The 19,130-nt window shown below is 49.5% G+C and overlaps 1 protein-coding gene across 4 annotated transcripts in view; it reads left to right on the forward strand.

Annotated features, from left to right (window-relative positions):
* Nucleotides 1-19,130, forward strand: part of LOC144149155 (beta-1,3-galactosyltransferase 1-like) — a 41,322-nt gene that overhangs the window by 17,505 nt on the left and 4,687 nt on the right. For 3 of the 4 annotated variants that reach the window (XM_077680694.1, XM_077680692.1, XM_077680693.1), the window contains one exon: nucleotides 16,900-17,600. In XM_077680694.1, coding sequence (XP_077536820.1) covers nucleotides 16,961-17,600 — 640 coding nt within the window. In that variant the 5' untranslated portion in view covers nucleotides 16,900-16,960. Of the gene's footprint in view, nucleotides 1-5,932; nucleotides 6,032-16,899; nucleotides 17,601-19,130 lie in introns of those variants that run through there. The other variant, XM_077680695.1, reaches the window with a different exon arrangement.

The following is a 19,130-nucleotide window of genomic DNA, read 5'->3' on the forward strand; positions in this document are numbered from 1 at the left end:
TGTATACGTCGTAAACAGGCCTACCTCGGGGATGTGACAATCCCAATAGCTGACGACCACTTGTGCCTTTTAAGGGAATATAAGCCGGGCGAAAATGTTAAGCATAGTGCGAGGCTCCGCGTCGTAAAAAAGTGCACACTCACATCTTACAGCACAAACCAAGGAAAGTTAATGAAACCATTTGGGAATAATAAATGGCCTGCAAGTGGAGAAGAAACAAAATAGCTCGTACGGGAATAAAATGAAAAAAAAAAGCAGTGCAGCTTCGGAAATGCTAAAGACGTTCGTCTAAACGTAAGTCAGGTAGGACTCACCAGACCCAACAAACTAGATGCCAAATGCACTGCCATATCGCCGGACATGCGGAGGGGGGAGGGGGGACGCTTAACCGTCGCTTCCTGTTCCCCACGGGATCGGACGCTTTACGACGGGAGGTCTTTCAGCACCTCCTCAACTTCCTAGTTGTGACAGGACTAGTTCAGCGCTTGTAGCCGTCGCGCCTTGGACGAAACGAACGCTACATAGACTGTGCCCCACTCTCTTCCTTCCTTCCTCTTTCTCTCTTCCTATCCTTTGAAACCCCCCTTCCCTTCCCTGGACTGGGTTGTATGAGGGTGAACTCCCCGACTGAGTTCAACAATATCCCCAGCTCTTTTCTCTTCCCTTCTTTCTTAATAATTCACCACCACCACCACCACCGCCCCCGAACGCGGATCGAAATCAAGAAATGAACGTTTCAGTAATCAAACCTAGGAGCTGCGCGGTCACTTTTCTTTTCTTTTTTCGGCTTCAACGAGCAGCTGATCACTCGGCGGACGCATTTTAACACGAAAGTGTTTTATGCCGGGATTCACGAAAATTTCACTGACGTCATATCCGTTACGGAAGTGACGCCAGTACAAAGAAGCAAGCTGCCTGTAAAGGGTGCACCCCCGCACACAGGGTCTTCTGGCGGGGAAGCAACCTTTAGCACTAAAGTGTGCGTTGTATTTAGGGTTGTTCGTTTTCGAGTTTTATATTTTAACACGAAAGTGAAATCCACCAAGGTTTCACTGATGTCATATCCGTCACAGAAATGACGCTAGTACACCTTTGCCGAAGCAACCCGCCAGCAGGACGTCGCTCGCCGAGCCCACCCACAGGACAGCCGCCGACCCGCAAATCACACTCAGCTGCAAATTTCGCTGCACATTTCACTTTCGTGTTTTACCGATTCCTATGACCGAGGAATCAACCAGTTTTTTTTTTTTTTGAGTCAATTCACAAACGATAAAAGGTGTCGTTGAAAGAGTGTGGTATCTGATAACGCCATCTGATTTTAGTTTGTGCTAGTTTCTGCAGGCTCCCAGGTCAAATTGTGATGTTTCGGAGAAGCGTTTAGTCGCGGACGCGGCTTAGTCTATATAAGCCCGTCACCGCGCTGCTCGCGGAGGATATACGTAGCAGATGATGAACGTTTGCGAGCGCTCACCTCAGGACAAGACGACCCAACATTAAATTCTTATTGATCCCCGGGTATACTTTGTATTACCCACCGTATTTCTTTCGTAGAATGTTCGTGAAATTTATGCCACATTGCTTGTCTAGGGTAGTGATCGATATCCGAGGTATGATACTGGCAAGCGTAACTGGCGTGCTGCTGTCAGCTATGAGTGCTCCGTTAGATTATGTAAGCGCACAAAACCGATTTACATCGTAGTGCATAGGCGTAGCATGACCATCTAAGTAATCGCTGATTACGGAGACACTTTTAGTAAATTTCAGGGCAGTGAAATTACAATTAGCTCCATGCATATGCCGGCTTCGCGACGAGGGTCTGCGACACACGCCTGGCGCTCGTACAGACCGAATATCGCGCCAGAAACGTTTACACTCTTGTAAATACACCATATCTGCGAACAGAGTGGCTGCTCCACATTAATGTGTACTTCGAACGCATACACGGGGTAAATTTCATTCGTGAACGTGCCCCAAAAGCAGCGGCGACAGTGCACGGGGAGCGGACCGGAGCGTCCCGCGGCTGCTTTAGAAATGGGCCGCTAGGGGGATTTCAGTGGCGCCCCCAACAGGCGGCGCTCGAGGCGTATACCACCCGAATTAGTACCTTTACGTAAACTACTCAACGCAGAAGTTTAGGCCAGTTGGTGACAACAGAACTTGGACATTGTAAAAAGCGCAAAAACAAACGGAACACGCAGAAGAGCAGGCAAAGTCGGTGACAACAGAACTTGGACATTGTAACAAGCGCAACAGAACGGAGCACGCAGAAGAGTAGGCAAGACTGGCGCTATACGTCAGCTGTATGTCTAGCGCCCGTCTTATCTACATGTCTCTTCTTTGCGTTCCGTTCTTTTGCCCTTGCCGAAAACCAGTGCGTAGGTCGAAGAGGCCCATCGCGCCCACGAACAAGGAAGTGTATACCTGCAGGCAAGTAAAGTGCACGGCCCGTAGCGTACGCGGATGAGGCCGCGGCCTCGACACTGAGCTGTCACCGCGCAGCACGTTCGCGAAGCCGCACCTCGCGGTATTAATGGACGACGGTGCACGGCTGGGCATGCACGAACAAACGCGGCCCCCCGGGGGGCTCGTTATTATATCCACGAACGTGGCCAGCACGCGGAGAGGTTTCCCGCTACTCCTGCGTGCGGCCTGCCTTAGTCGGCTTCTTCGATAACCGACCACTGCAAGTCGGTCAAGGGTAGAGGAAGAGCGGCGTAGCTGTTTCTGCCCGGTCCGTTTGGGATTCCGGCCAAGACTACTCCCCCCTCCCCTTCCACGTCCCCCCCCCCCCCCCCCCCCCCCCACACACACACACACGTTCTCTCTCTTCTTTCCGATTCGGATTTGGTCCTTCCTCTCTCTCTAAGAGCTTGCCTTCTCCATCGAGTCTTCGGGGGGAGGAAGAACGGACGCAGTATTTATGTGCGTACGCACGGCGCGCGTGTGTTGTAACGGTTCTTTCCCGCTCGACGGCTGGCTCCCACGGCATTCGACGGCGTCCTTTAATTGGCCTCCGCCCCGGAGCGATAACTGCCGCTGCGACCTGCACGGGCTTTTTGCGAGCCAGGAATCGCGACGCGCCAACGCGACTCCATGGCGTTAAAAAAAAAAAAGAGAGGTGAAGAAGGATGAAAACAAAATGTAACCCGAGTTTGAAAGAAAAGTTGGCAGGCCTTCACTTTCCTCTGTGCCATATGACTACGCAACGCTGAAAGCATTGCAGAGCGCCTTGGAGCGACGTCCTTTTGCGCGTGTGACATCCTACTTAATTTCAAATGAGAAGCACGTTGCGTTCATGATGTCGCTTTTAAGTGCGGGTTAGACCCGCACTATAACTTCAACGAACGACGAACGGCGGAAACAAAACAAAACAAAAATTAGCAGTGGCTTAGCTCGGCTATGCCGGGATATACGTAGCGTGAGCTAAGGTTCAGCTGGTTATTCTCGGCTCGGGTTTCCTGGTTGGCCAGGATTACCTGATTATCATGCTTACTGCTGCTAAAACGATTTCCAAATCAATCCAATCCAGTCGCGGTGGCGGCGGCTCCGGCGCGCCAGCTGCGCGCCGTGAGACGTCACTGCTCCTCGCGCATGCGCAGCACGGCTCTCCAGGAGCCACGCGAAACTGCTCAAAGTCAACCAGTGTAGCTCACGCTACAAAAAGTTTAGTTTATGCCAAAGAAGTCCCGCGTCAGGGTAGCGATCAAGCTAATTCTAACGCAACATTTAAGCCACATAATAAAAACAGATCGATGATCGGCTACTCATTGGTAACTTTTCCGAACTGCTCCTGTGACGTCACAGAGACTATAGCTTCCGCGTCTGGCGGCCGCCAACGTTAAGCTAAACTGTCACTAAATGATATTGTAATTTGTATGTTGTTTATGTGGTCATTTTTGGTCCATAAAACAGGGCGAGAACTGAGGGACCCCGGATTGTAGAGAGAGAGAGAGAGAGAGAGAGAGAGAGAGAGAGAGAGAGAGAGAGAGAGAGAGAGAGAGAGAGAGAGAGAGAGAGAGAGAGAGAGAGAGAGAGAGAGAGACAGGCAGACAGACAGACAGACAGACACAGACAGAGAGAAAATACCTTTAATGAAGACCAGCGATGTTAGCCGAGCCGTCGCGCTGGCTTGCGACGCTAGATGAGAGAAGAAAAACAAAAAGGAAAAAACAAAAGAAGAAAAAAATTAGAAAACGAAAAGATGTCATTTCATGCACCCAAAATTTTCAATCACAAACTTTGTCCAGTTCTGTGCTCCGAAGAAATTCTCAGCTCAAGTCCCGTACCAAGCTGCTTGCACAAAGATAATGGGAGTTTCTGTCTGTGCACGGCGTACTTTGGACACACGCATGTAACATGACGAACTTGTGTCTTCTCGTGAGTCACATGTGGAACAAAGAGGCGAGGTTGCCTGACGGATTTTGTGCGGGTAATGTCCCGTGTAGGCCACCTTCAAGCGCAGCCTATGCAGAATGGCTTCCTCGCGCTTGTTAAGCCCAGGTGGCATTCGAAGGTGCACTTGGGATCAATCACGTGAAGAGGTGCGTATTGCTGCCTCGCATCAGTCCTTCCGCTGCTCACAAGCGCGCGAGAGTGAGTCGGAAGACTGATGATGGTACTGCCCTTCAATCTCGGGGAAGATGAACATAATGTCGCGGTGAATAACATGTTTCTTTGCGTTGATCGAGAGTTCAAGTGTTGTGGGCATTTGATGTAGGTGCGTGCAACATTTAGAAAGTCAGGTATTTACAGTGGCACGCACTGCGATAAGTAGCTGTCTTTGCAGCGGTTACAACTCTGGATCTAATGTAGCAGCGACTACATGTCGTAAAAATTGGATTACCGTTTTTCGGCATGACTTTCCTTCTCCCCAAAGTTCTATTTTCATCGGCACGTATATTCTACGTGATGACTGTATGGTGAATTTTGGTGCTTTCAGGTCCTGGAATTTTTTCTCCATAAATCGTCAGAAACAACATGAAAAGAGCTAGGGGAACGCAGGGCCGCACTATAGCAGTTATTCAATAGCGATCGATCGATCAATCAATCAATCAATCAATCAATCAATCAATCAATCAATCAATCAATCAATCAATCAATCAATCAATCAATCAATCAATCAATCAATCAATCAATCAATCAATCAATCAATCAGTCGACTGATCAATTTATCAATCAATCAATTTATTGACATTTCATAGCGCAACTGACGTACAAGGCGTACTGGCCTATTGCACTTGCGCGTACCGGATTTCCTGAACAAGATATATTCTGCCCGCAGAAGCATACTTTCCGTTTTTTAATATTCTCACGCCTGTAATTCGTTCTTTTTCGCTCACCCCCGGTGTATTTCTACCTTAGCCTGCGCTAACTGCCACAGCCGGTTTTGGAGCTTGAAGCTGTTTTGGAGCGGCCGTTGGGAATTTCTGTGGGCGATGCCATATTCGCGAAATAAAAATCACCGGGCATTTAGCAGCATTTGTCGCTAAATATTGAAGGGATTCGAGCCCCATACAACAGACAATAGTGTAACAAATCGTGGGCTGTGTTATGTTTTATCACATTAATGTGCCCTAATATAAGAATCGACCTATCACTCTCTGCCTGGTGATTCCATTGTTGGACATCACTCGCGACAAGAATCGGACGGCTGAGTGAAATGAGCTCATAACGCCATCCCAAAGTCACGCCGCAACAAGAAAAGAGCGAGGGAGGCGCATTCTTAGGTAATCGCTACAACGGATCGTGTACGTTGGCAGCCAGCCAACTCCATCCTTCTCTCTGGGAATTCACTCTCTATCTCTCCAAACTTCGGGTACTGTGTAGGCAGCGCGAGAACCGGCTCAGTGTTTTTACTTCGCCGGCCGCACCTGCGGTGGGCAGCCCTTAAAGCGATCTGTGCGTTAGCAGCCGGCAACCGATCGCGACCTTGTGCGCGCGTTCCGACGAGTGACGACGATAATCTTGGCTACTCGGGCCGGGAATTCGTTCTGGTGCGACTTCGGCACGTGCTTGTGGCTGTCACGGGAGGGTGAGTCGAAGGCCGTGCAGCGGGTTTTATACGTTCGTTTTCGGGTAAAACCCGATTTTAGCCACATTTTACACCCGTAATATATGTTCAGGAAAGTCGGGTTCAACCCGATTTCTCCCCGAATGGACCTTTTTAAAGTAGCGATCTGCGCAGTTGTGGGCTGACAGTCCACCGTTCCAACGGTTTCCCCCCGAGGAGTCGAATCAAGGGGGGGGGGGGGGGGGAGAGGTAGGAGGCAGGTGAAGCGAGCGGCTAGTTAGAATACACGAACTGTTTCTTTTTTACTCCACTAGTTACATAATAGCCGTCTATTAACCGAATGGTCGTCTCTGTGACGTATGTGTTTTATTTATCTTTATAAAATTTGCCTTAGGTTTAATCGCTAGTTTCCATTACTGATTAGCGTTGTTTGTATTTAAAAACATTCTTCATTTATAGTTTGGTACCTCGAAGCACATTTCTTCCTTTTTTTCTTTTCACCTGACGTCCACTGCAGCTAAAGCTTCCGATGACGTTTCGTATTTTCAAAGAAATTTGTCTCTGGTTGGAAGTAAAGCCGCTCAGATTAAAGTAGACAGGTGCGTCTTTTTTCTCTTTGTCTTGCTTTAGATGGTAGCGTAGATTTTCACTCCTCTTTTTATTGGAGCTTGACCCAACTGCCCAGATGTTTATTACAAGAATTGACATGAGTAAGATCTACAGATTCAAGGGGGTAGGGGGGAGGGGGTCCAGAAAATCTAGGGGGTTTTTACACACCGCCTGGGGGATGTGTAGGGAAATCACTGCGTGACCGTTCTCAACTAGTACTTGCTGGAAGCGAGCCCCACGAGAACAGCTGTCATTGAGTATTCGCATGAGTCCACCGGTTAGCAAATGCTGCACTGACATTGTTATGCCTAGCTGATGGAAGCTGTGGTGTCGAGAGAACTCTCTCGTTGCTACGATACGTTCAACGATCGGACAAGTCTCGCATGGAGACCGACATGTTGCGCGTGCAGATAATAATGTATGTGAGCAAGGACGCGTAAAAAATTCATGACCAGCTTTTTGCGAATAAAACGTTTTATTTCTTAGAAGTTATCAGTGATCTTTACTGTCATCAATAATGGTTCATTTACAAAGAAAAATTAAATATTCGCTATATAGAAAACCCTCATGTCCCCCGATTACCAGCTTGAAACAAGCACCAATTTTAACGCGTTTCAGTTAAGGAGTTCGTGATAACATCTGATAAAACAAACTCAGTGTATTAAATATCACATAACCCCAAAGAACCCGAATTTCAGAATGGTCTTACAGAAAAAAAAAAGAAACAGATTCTTCCCGATTATATTAGTTTGAAAAATTGCACCCTATTTGTACCCCCCCGATATATATTCAACCCGAAAACGAACACCCCTATTTATACGTAGTCCCATGTTGGTGAAAACAAAACTCTCCAACATTTCATCCGTGAATGTGATGCACGCCTGCAGATCGATGCAAAATGATTTGTCCGTGCGAATCATAGAGTTTCACACTAATATTAGTATGAAACTCTATGGTGCGTATAGGTTCGATGCAAGCAAAAATCACTTGTCAGAGTCATCAGCGGCAGCATTGCCAAATGATGATGATGATGACAACGGCGATAACAGCAAGGGTGGGTCGTGGTGAGTACACATGGGTGCTTCAAGACACGTGCACCGATGACACCAATCTCTCGCGAAACGATTTCTTTTGTTAATAGACATATGCTGAAACTTCCCTAAGCCGCCTTCGAAGTAAAGCTGATAGGATCGCTCTAGTGTGTATTCCGTGTCTGTCGTCGCTCGCCGCACGCAAAAAAGTCGCAGAAAAATTGCTCTCAAATAGGAATCGACGAGTAAATGCGTGAGCCGCCGCTAGTATACATCGAGAGAGATAACGTTTAATCGAGCAAACGGTAGTCGTTGAGCCACCGAGCCCCTGCAAAGTTGGCTTCACTACAGTACACAAATGCATTGTGGGAAGGCATTTTTAAACTACAGCCCCTTTAATTAGCGAAAGATGGCTAAAACGCGAAGGTTTGTCTAACGCAACCTGAGTCGAAGCCCGAAACCCCAAACCGCTTCGACCGTCTTGCGATGGCGCAATCGGATAGACGTCGGCTTCACGACGCGAGGGACCCACGTTCGATTCCCACCACGGGAAGCGTTTTTTTTTTAAGTGCGAATGGCAACGTCAACATTGAGCCTAAGAACGTGCAATGACGAACTCGTTGTACGTTGCCTCGCGAACCAAGTCATCCTGTTGGAACGTGCTTGTTCGAAGCGCGCCTGTTATTTGGCGTTTGCGCCAAGCGCAGCCGTTCCCGCAGCCTGAAGCGTCCGCCGCCGTCCGCATAGCAACAGCTGCGGGTGCGCGCGCTCCTCGTCTTCCTTGGCAACGGGGGGAGATGGGCGCGCGCTGCCTGGCCGCTGACATGGCACATACCCACGTGGGGGATTGGCCAGGAATCGGGCGTGAGAAGATATATAATGCACCCGCTTAAAAGAGTACTGACACGAAATTTCAAAGCTGAGATCCGCTCTAGCAATCAAGTGCAACGACAACACAAATAGGTGTCTGTGAATAAATGCATCTTTCTTTCTTTGTAGTTGTGTGTGTGTGTGTGATCTCTCTTTCGCGAACATTGCCGAACCGCGCAAATTAAACTCGTGCATTCGCACTTTCACATTCTTCCCCTCGGGGAAATGCGTGGAATTTTTTAATTGAGGCGCTTGATGTGACTGGAATCTCAATGTGTAGGTTGGCCTTCCTGCAGTGCGTTTTGGGAGTAACGATTCGGACTTTGTACTTGACTTTGGACTTTGAATACATTGGCTTTCGACGAGAGGGAGCTCCTCGTTTCAGCCATATTTCACCTCACCCACACGATCATCATCGTCAGAGAAAGTTGGATTTCCTGCAGTGATTTTTGGTGTGGACGGTCGCCATCGGTGGGGCGAAGAAAGCTTCGCTTTAATACCTCCGCAAGAAGACATGCACACCTATAAAACACGATATACCGAGTACCTTTATAGCCGACTTCACTACTTCGCACAAATGCATTGCTAGAAAGGAACTTCTTTAGGTGAAATATATATGAGGGTCCTAAGGCGTTATATCCCATTTCTCCGTAAACCCCATGTACCGTATAGGGAGTGCTGCTTACCGGTCCCTTTCAAGGCAACTTCATTACTTCACGCAAATGCAATGCCAGGAAGACATTCTTAGGGGCGAAGTCCCTTAGGGTCTCGGGCTGTCGGCGTCTCATGTCGTCGTAGTATCATGTAGTCGCTCTATCACACCGGGACGCTCGTTTTCCAACGCGTAGCACTAGTACGATTCGTGCTTCAAAGACACGAAACTTACAGAAAAGCTGTGTACCTCTACCACCCAACGCTCTCATCTCCGTGGGCAAAAACGCCGAGGCGCCAAGAATACACTTATACACTGCATACTTCGCTCCTCCCCAGGTTTCACGTTCGTGGGGATAGCCCGGGAGTTTTGATGATAGGGAGTGAAAATTTAAAGTATGAATGTCCTAGGGCCTATTGTTCATAGCAATTTTTCAACCGAGGCTTGAAATAACTGACGTGAACGTGATAGTGTCTATGCTAAACGCCATACAGCAAAGCCCACCTTAACGAGCTCTGATGATGATGAAGATCTTAATTCACGTTCGCAGATCTATGGGCAGGTCACGGGTGATTCGTTCGGCCGAAGAGCAGGCATGCGGGCACCAAAGCCCTCCATACTGGTCTCATCCGCAGGCCGGGGACGTGATGAAGGGGCTCTAGTGGGCACGCGCTCGTGAGCGTAAAAAATTAATAAAAACCCGTGGTTGATTCCTCCGTCATAGGAATCAGTAAAACACGAAAGTGAGATGTGCAGCGAAATCGCAGCTGAGCATGATTTGCGGGTCGGCGGCTGTCTTGTGGGTGTGTTTGGCGAGCGACGTCGTGCTGGCGGGTCGCTTCGGCAAAGGTGTACCGACGTCATTTCCGTGACGGATATGACGTCAGTGAAATCTCGAGGTATCGCGGCATAAACCACTTTAGTGTTGAAATATAAAACCCGGGAACGAACAACCCTAAGTATAACGTACTCCTTAGTACTAAAGGTTGCTTCCCCGCAAGAAGACCCTGTGTGCAGGGGTGCACCCTTTACAGGCCGCTTGCTTTGTTGTAGTGGCGTCACTTCCGTGACGGATATGACGTCAGCCAAACCTTCGTGTATCCTAGAATAAAACACTTTCGTGTTAAAAAATTACAATAAAAAGATAGATGGTGTGTTAGAACAAGCTCAGCCTCAGTTTTCGTTGTGCATTGCATGTTTACCAGCGCCGTGTTTGTGTTTTCCCTTTTCTGTCTTCGTCTTTTATGCGCTGTTTTCACCATGAACAGCCACCAACTTGCCCCCAGTTCGCCGCACTCGCAAATGTTTACCGCCAAGCATAGAGTGTTTAACCGTTTCGTTTAGGAAAGGGACGTTTGATTTTTTTGTGCGGCAAAAGTGTGACACATAGAGTGTTGCAGACCGACCGACGGGTTTCCTAGTAGAGTTCGCATACAAATGTTTACGGGTTAAGAAAAAAAATGTAAACATCCCCCTCGCGAGGGGCACGGTCAAATGCAGAGCATTTTCGCGGGGCGCACATACCCGATTTTATCTGGTTCGAAAGAAATTGACAGCGAGAGCGAACGCCGAGAACCGCCCCATCACGGCACGACCGCGCCACGACCGCGCCACGACTACGTCACGATCACGCCACAACTGTTGTTGCTCCCGCGCCAAACTACGACGCATGCGCGCCCCACCTGTTGCTGAACGCGATCCGAGCACGCAGAGAACACGCGAGGAGCAGCGGAGAGCAGGCGAGGAGGAGTGGGGGAGAGGGCGCACCTGGAACGGCTGTTGCGGACGCCGAGGCACGCCAACGCCGGGTGACATCGTGAGTTAAAGAAATGCTCTGCATTTAAAACAGTTGTTGTCATTGTTGCCACCTCGATCGTTTTCAACGCAGGGGCGTGCCGAGAAGCCTGATGCAAACCACTACAGTTGCAACGACCAGCTCACAAATAATTTTACCGCTCAGTACTCGCCGACGCAGGCAGAACCAGCTTCGCAGACTAAAGTTTTCGCGTTTAGGTACCCCAACTAAGACAAGAAAGGCTCTCGCCTCCAAAAGCTTAGGAAGGGCCCCTAGCTATCCCGAGCATCGCAAGAACTGCGGCGGAAGTTCATGGTACTTGATGGCCAGCGGACGGCTAAAGAAGAACGTCTCAGCAGAGTTATATATGAAGAAGTGGTCCCGGTGCGGTACCCGGTACACCCGCGCATGCGCGCAACCAGTTTGGCCGTCTCTGCGCACGCGCAGTGGTACGGTCCAGCCCAAAACCAACGGTACACAGCAGCAGGAGACGGGAGAAGCGAGAGTGCCTTGCAGTTTTTCGTGCAGTTTTTGAATCACGCGTTGAAGTGGACGGAGTTGTTTGGACACGTAAGGTACTCTCACGCACGTGTGGCTGCCTTTCAGACTTCAGAAATTTTAGAGCAAAATTAAAATTATTTCCGCCTGTTTATTTAGAAATTCCCTGCGGTTACCCAGTACTTCCCCCGTATATAAAACGCCGGCTTTCATATGAGCTAGACGACATGCACTCCATAAAAACGCCGTTGTCCGAGAGGGAAAGTTTTAATGAACCCAGGAGGGGTTAGTCCCTTTTAAGGCAGAATATTGGCCTAACGACCCGCCGCGGTGGATCAGTGGCTAAGGCGTTGCGCTGCTGAGCACGAGGGCGCGGGTTCAATTCCCGGTAGTAGCGGCCGCTTTTCTGATGGAGGCGAACAGCAAAAACGCCCGCTTGTACGAGATTTCGGCGCACGGTAAAGATACCCCAGGTGGCCAACATTAATCTGGAGCCCTCCACTAAGGCGCGCCTCATCGCCTGCGTTGCGTCGGCGCGTTAAACCCTACAATCAATCAATCAATCAATCAATCAATCAATCAATCAATATTGGCATAACAGTGACTCACGCAGGTGATTGGCCAATGACAATGGCGGCTGCCGTCACACGCATAGGGCCCTTTCATCATTTCCCACTGGCTACGACGTCAACATACCCGCTTAAAGGAGCACGTTGCAGCTTTTAATTGGACATTAATTATTTCGCGTCCACAACTTATAAGTGCTTTTAAGTGTCTTTACATTGTTGTTGCTCGGCAAAAACGCCCGTGTGTACGAGATTTCGGCGCACGTTAAAGATCCCCAGGTGGTCAAAATTAATCCGGAGCCTTCCACTACGGCGTGCCTCATCGCCTGCGTTGCGTCGGCGCGTTAAACACCACAATCAATCAGCATTGTTGTTTCTCAACACTTCCAATACATGCAAGGGTAACTGCCTCCAAAACCGTCCTAATTTACGAAAAAGCATAAACTTTCCGACTACTTAATTTAGGGATAATTTCTTTTTCAATGAGATCGGTGGCGCAGTGGCTATTCTGAGCGGTAGGTGGCTGGTTTGAAAACGTCGGCAACCCAGTCGGCTTCGTCAAATGGGTCGTGCAAACGGTCCTCCGGCCTTGCGTTTCGTCTTGCACCAGGCGAACTCGCTTGGGGAGAACCTTGGCAGAGCGCACGGCCCCGACAATTCGGTAAAAGCAAATAATCCCCAGTAGACAAGGCCAAAGTACAGATAACGTCACTACTGGAGGATTGTGTGTGTAGTCTACGGATTAAAACTGATTGCTCGGAGCGATAATATACGAGTTTTTCTAAAATTTGAGCCGCAATGCCCCTGTCATTTAAAGGGACACTGAAGCGAATTTGTCAAGCTCCTGCTTTGCTTGCACTGCGTAGACTGGCTCAAATAAACGCACTTTTCATCGTTTACCTGGTCGATAAGGCGGTATTTGTTTTATAAAGCCCCAAAGAAGAAAAGCTGTCATGCGCGGTCTGCGGCCGCCGCACCAACTAAAGCAGTGACGTCCTTACGAGGTGCTACGTGATTGGACGATGTCCAAGATTAGAATTCAAACCAGTCTCGGTTTCGGTTCTGTGAAACAACACGCTGGCATCCGACGTTATCGTTGGTTGGCATTCTCGATATCTCAGTAATCGGCATACCGCGCTTCTGCCATGTTGTCGACTGTAAAATGCGTCAGATAAGCCTACCAGCACAGCTTGAAATCGTAACAATGACCATCCGAGGCGTACGCAGTGGATGAACGCAGTGGATGGAGTAGACTTACTTGTAGAGTTCGCAGAACGGAATAACCCATGTATTATGAATACCTTCTTCTGCAAACGGGAGAGCCGGAAGTGGACGTGGAAGAGCCCGAATGGGGAGCATAAAAATGAAATAGACTTAATACTATGCTAGATTTGAGGAGGGACCGTAATAAGCTAGTACGAAAGAAGGCGATTAATGAGCGAACAGTAAGACGTAAAGTTGAAGAATTCAGGATCGCGTTGCAGAACCGATATTCAACTCTAACCGAGGAAGCCAAGAAGCGAGCGACAATGTTACACGCATTATCACGGAGTGTGCTATATAAGTCGGAGGTATATATATGATGGCTAGACAGGATACTGCCAAACTTTCCCAGGAGACGAAATATTTAATTAGGAAACGGCAAAACATGACAATCTCCACCCAGTTGACAGAATAGAACTAGGGGAGCTTTGGAAGTTTATCAATAAGCGTAATACAGCTGACATACGGAAGCATAATATGGAGAGGATATGCTGTAAAGAACGGAGGCATCCTGAAAGCAGTGAAGAGGTGTCTAGGCACGGGGAAAAGTCATATGTATGCACTTAAAGACAAGCTAAACAATGTCATCACGAAAAGGGATAAAATAGCTATATTAGCCGAGGAGTTCTATAGAGATCTGTACAGTAGCCGGGACATCTAAGATAATGCCGAAAGAGAAAGTAGTTCAGATGAGATAGACATCCCACCAGTAACGACCAAAGAAGTAAGGAAGGCTTTGAATGAAATGCAAGGGGGCAAAGCACCTGGTGAGGATCAGATAAGAGCAGACCTCTTGAAGGATGGCGGGCAAATTGTATTATAAAAACTGGCTAACCTGTACTCGCAATGCCTAATGACCGCGAGTGTACGGAATCTTGGAAGAACGCGGGCATCACCCTAATCCACAAGAAAGGTGACATGAACGACTTGGAAAATTACAGGCCGATCAGCTTACGGTCAGTCGTCTTCAAGGTACTTACCAAGGTAGTCGGTAACAGAATTTCTGCCACCTTAGATTCCAGTCAGGGGTTCGCAAAAGTTAGAAGGGTTTCGCAAAACAAGCAGGGTTTCGCAAAGGCTATTCAACACTGGACCGTACTGACACGATCAATCAGGTGATAGAGAAATGCGCGCAGTATACTCAAACCCTATATATAGCCTTCATAGATTATGAAAAATTATTTGACTCGGTCGAAACCTCAGCAGTCATTCAGCCATTGCTGAGTCAAGGTGTAGACGAGCATTACGTAAGAATACTAGAGTATATCTACAATGGGTCCACAGCTACCACCGTCCTCCTAAGGAGAGCAGTAAACTACATATATAAGGAAGGGCGTCAGTCGAGGAGACACAATCTCTCCAATGTTATTCACAGCGTGTTTACAAGAGGTATTCCGAACATTGAATTAGGAACAGGTGGGCGTAGAATACCCCAGTAACATCATATTTACTGATGACGTTGCCTTGCTAAGTAACTCGGGGGACGAATTGCAAAGCATGATTACCGCACTGGACAAGCAGAGTACAATCGTGGGCCCGAGAAATAGTATGCAGAAAACTAAAGTAATGATCAATAACCTCGGGACAGCACAGCGGTTTGAGACAGGTGGCGAGGCAGTGGAAGTGGTAAGCGAATTTATCTACTTAGTCCAAGTTGTGACCCCGGATCCGAACCATGAGGCCGAGATAATTACAAGGATAAGAATGGGGTGGAGTGCATACGGCAGACATTCTCAGATAATGAATGGCAGCCTACTATTGTCCCTGAAGAAGAAAGTGCATGACAGCTGCATCTTACCGGTACCTCACCTACGGGGCAGAAACTTGGAGGCTCACTAAGAGGGTTCAACTTAAATTGAGAACGACTCAGCGGGCAATGGAGCGGAAAATGATCGGTGTAACATTAAGGGACAAGGAGAGAGCGGAGTGGGTCAGGGAACAAACGCGTGTTAAGGACATATTAGTACAAATTAACAAGAAGAAATGGACGTGGGCAGGGCACGTAATGCGAAGGCAAGATAGTGGATCCCTAGAGAAGGCAAGCGTGGCAGGGGGCGGCAGAAAGTTGGGCCGATGAGATCAAGAAGTTCGCGGGGATAAATTGGTCGCAGCTAGCACAGGACCGGGGTAATTTGAGATCTATGGGAGCGGCCTTTGCCCTGCAGTGGCCGTAGACAGGCTGATGATGATGACGATGATGACGCTATGAAAGCAAAAACAGGAGCTTTACAAATTCACTCCAGCTCCCTTTAATCACCGAGTTTTGTTCTCTCTCTGTGTTTGCTACCGTGAGCGTCGACGGTCCTAACAAGCACTTTGCTCTAATTACCCATGAACATAGCGCAAACTTCCTGCATAAAAAAAAACAGACCCCTCGCACTCTGTGAAGATGGAAGCCGCCAACGAAGCTGTAGCTATGATGGGTGAGCATATATTATTGTCATTGGCTTACGTCGGCGCTCAAAACGGGCAAGTTGCTCTTCATCCGGGAGGGATTCGCAGCTACTCGACGAAGGGGAACTTGAGGCGGCAACGGCGGCGGCTGCGCGTTCTGCGGCAGCGGCTTTCCGTTGTTTTCGCGCCCATTCGCGTTTCCGTCACGCCGACGCTCCTTCGATTCTCGCCCTTCTTCCTCCGAGCGTAGACACGCGTCCGTTCCATAGCGAGTTAAAAGTGTAACAACTGATAACCGCGCCAGCGCCGTTGTCAGCTGATTGCGCAACATGTGAAAGAGGCGTCGGCGGTGGCGAGGAGGAGCGGAGAAGCGGTTCCGAGTAAATCGTCATGCATCCGCAAGAGAAACCCGAGATCCTAGCTATATAAAGCTTCCCTGTAAAAAAAAAGAAACCCACAAGTGGAGAGGGGGGTGGGGTGGAGGGGCAGCATTTATCCTGCATAATCTTCGTCCAGCGTTTTTTCGCGCCTCAATTTAGAAAGAAAAAACGATTTCTACGGTACGCTCTACTGGAAGTTCAGAACTAATACCGTCCATGTTTTCTTGGCCGATTCTTGTGGCGGACATATTTTCGATGGAGCCTGTCATGCATACGAAGCCTTACATTCTAGACTAGGTCTTGACGCTCTGAGGCGCCAAGTTGTGGGGCGCACCGTGCACAGGGCCGGGATCTTTGAACATTTGCAGTGCTCTAGAACGTAATCGTCGTACAGATGCGGGTCTTTATTTAAAATAAATCCGACTTTCTTTCAATGCCCGACATAACATCTAGCATAGAAGGCAGAGTAAAAGGAACTGGTACCTTAGTTTGCGTATTCAGTGGCAAAGCCCCCCGGGCACTGAGTCTCCGCTGCCTCACGATTTCCAGCGCGCGTTCGGCCAGTGAAAAATTAAACCTGAAAACAGGAATGTGAACCTGAACAAATTAGTACAGCGCACTTCACGATGGTCGAAAGTACAATAACGTAGCAGTGAGGTCATCGCAAATCTGGACTCCGAACCGCGGCACCGGCCGTTACATTTACCAGCACTAACAGCGTCCTTGTCACCTGTACATACAGCCCCATCTTATCATGTATGCATTTCTCATTTCTCGGATCATTCGTGAATAAAGCTACCGCTAATAATCTGCACTTATGTCTTCGTGCAGCACTGGGTCGCCTTGCCCGATGCCCGAGGAGGCCGCGATGCGCAGGACCTGAGGCCGCCAGATGCCACTGAGCCGCCGCTTCTGTCCAAGGCTCGGCGCGGCCAAAATCTGCGCCAGCGCGCTGGGCTCCCTGGCACTGTTCCTCCTCCTCGTGTCCAGGCCGGCCCCGGCGTCCGTGAACCAGCACCAGCCTGCCTCCCCACTCAGCGGCAGGAAGAGGGGCGAGCTGTGGACGGGACCTCCCGCTTGGGTCGTGTTGCAGGACAACGTGACCGTCCACCGGGGCGTCGCCCCGAACCCGCACAACTACAGCTACCTCCTGGACAACCCCCAGATCTGCTCCGACGACGGCGGATCCCCGCCGGTGCTGGTCGCCCTCGTCGCGTCCAACGCCAGGAGCGGGGCCGATCGGCGGCAGACCATAAGGGACACGTGGGGCCAGAAGTCCCTGCAGAGGGCGCTCAACTTCCGCGTCGTGTTCCTGCTCGCGGACCCTGGTGACCCGGCCACGTCGCAGGACCTGCTGGCCGAGAGCTACGCGTACGGGGACCTGGTACAGGAGGACTTCGCCGAGAACTTCGACAACCTGGCGCTCAAGTCGGTCATGGGACTCAAGTGGTTCGTCACCCGCTGTCCCGGCGCGGCGTTCGCGCTCAAGACCGACGACGACATATTCGTGCACATCCCCAACCTCATAAGCGGTTAGTATTCTTTAAGCAGTCTGTGCAAGGACTATTACCCCTGCACAAAGTATGGCACATTGCTGATAATAGCGTCGACGTTGTTATCGAGCAGTCGCTGCGCGGAAGAGCCGGTGTTCCAAAGTTTGTGAATGCGGGATGTATTGCATAGTTATTGCAACGATCATTACAAACTCGCTTTAATTTAGTTGTACCCGGCCCGTAAGCAGCGCAGGCGTTTCACCGCGAATGAACAAACACGCCCCAGCACGCAGCGAAAAAAGTAACGGAAATAATAAACGCAAGAAAAATAATTGCCTCCTTTTCCTCCTCTTCTGCCCAAACTGTTTTTATGCAGTTTATGTTATCACTGAGTCGCGATTTATTTGACCGGAATGGACTGTCTTTGCGACCCATTTTTGTTCGTGGTGAACTACCAAAACTGTAACTGAAGCAGTCCGTAAGTGCTGCCCAAATGCAGACCCGTCTCAAACAGCACTCGAGTAGTGTCTCTTTAGGGTCCCCACCACTCACCGCAACATCCTCCCACATACTGATCAAACCTTACATTTTAGACCATAAAACTAGAAATGAAAGATTACGATGAAACCTAAGCGCTCCCTATCGTGTGCTGATTGGGAAACCATGAATGTCCAATTGCACGTGCACGTGTCCTCTTGTTATTATCATCATCGTTTACCTTTTCGTTTTATTCTTTCGGTTCCTATGACTCACCACACATCTGCATTCGCATCACCCAGCAAAGACGACACTCAATAGGGACATACACTGCTACTCGCCTAATGGTAACTGTACGATTATCACGCTCGTGTAATGCAGCGCCACGTGGCAGGTCGCACCCTGTGCCAGCAGCCGTGCACAGGCCCCTGAGTGTTGCTGAGTGCGCGAAGCTTGCTGGCACGTGCACAACCCCTCGTGCACACATAAAGGGGCGACGTACAAGGTGGTATGTGCACGTGTCAGGAAGGGAAATACACCGGCCCGAACGTCGTCCCAGCAGACCTTCAAGACTGGGGCAACAAGCATTGAAGCAGTCGGCCATCTTTTGCGTGCCTTCAGAGTTTTAGATGCCAAGCAGCTTATGGTCGAGCGTGTTCCCTCCGCCGTTGTGTGGGCGCCCTTGTGCGGCGTCCACACCCCCACTGCGCATGCCTGGCCAGGCACCGCTGGTGATGATTGTGGCAGGATGCCCCTAGGGGTTGGCCAACCAAAGAATCCATCACGAGATAGCTTTGCGTTCAACCACCATCGTCATCTTCCCGTAGGGGAACCCCGAGTACCCCACCCCCACTACACATGCCTGGCCAGGCACCGCTGATGATGATTGTGGCAGGATGCCCCTAGGGATTGGCCAACCAAAGAATTCATCACGAGATAGCTTCGCGTTCAAACACCGTCGTCATCTTCCCGTAGGGGAACCCTGAGTAGTATGCGAGGCATTCCTTCTCTCCTCTCCGGGATTGCGCAACGAATGGCAACACCTGCGGCTCCGCGCGCGAGAATGCGAAGCAGCTTAGGGTTAGAGACGCG

Source organism: Haemaphysalis longicornis, unplaced genomic scaffold, assembly GCF_048455015.1.
Source record: "Haemaphysalis longicornis isolate Haplotype H1 unplaced genomic scaffold, Haemaphysalis longicornis Haplotype H1 scaffold_8, whole genome shotgun sequence".
Lineage (NCBI taxonomy): Eukaryota > Metazoa > Arthropoda > Arachnida > Ixodida > Ixodidae > Haemaphysalis > Haemaphysalis longicornis.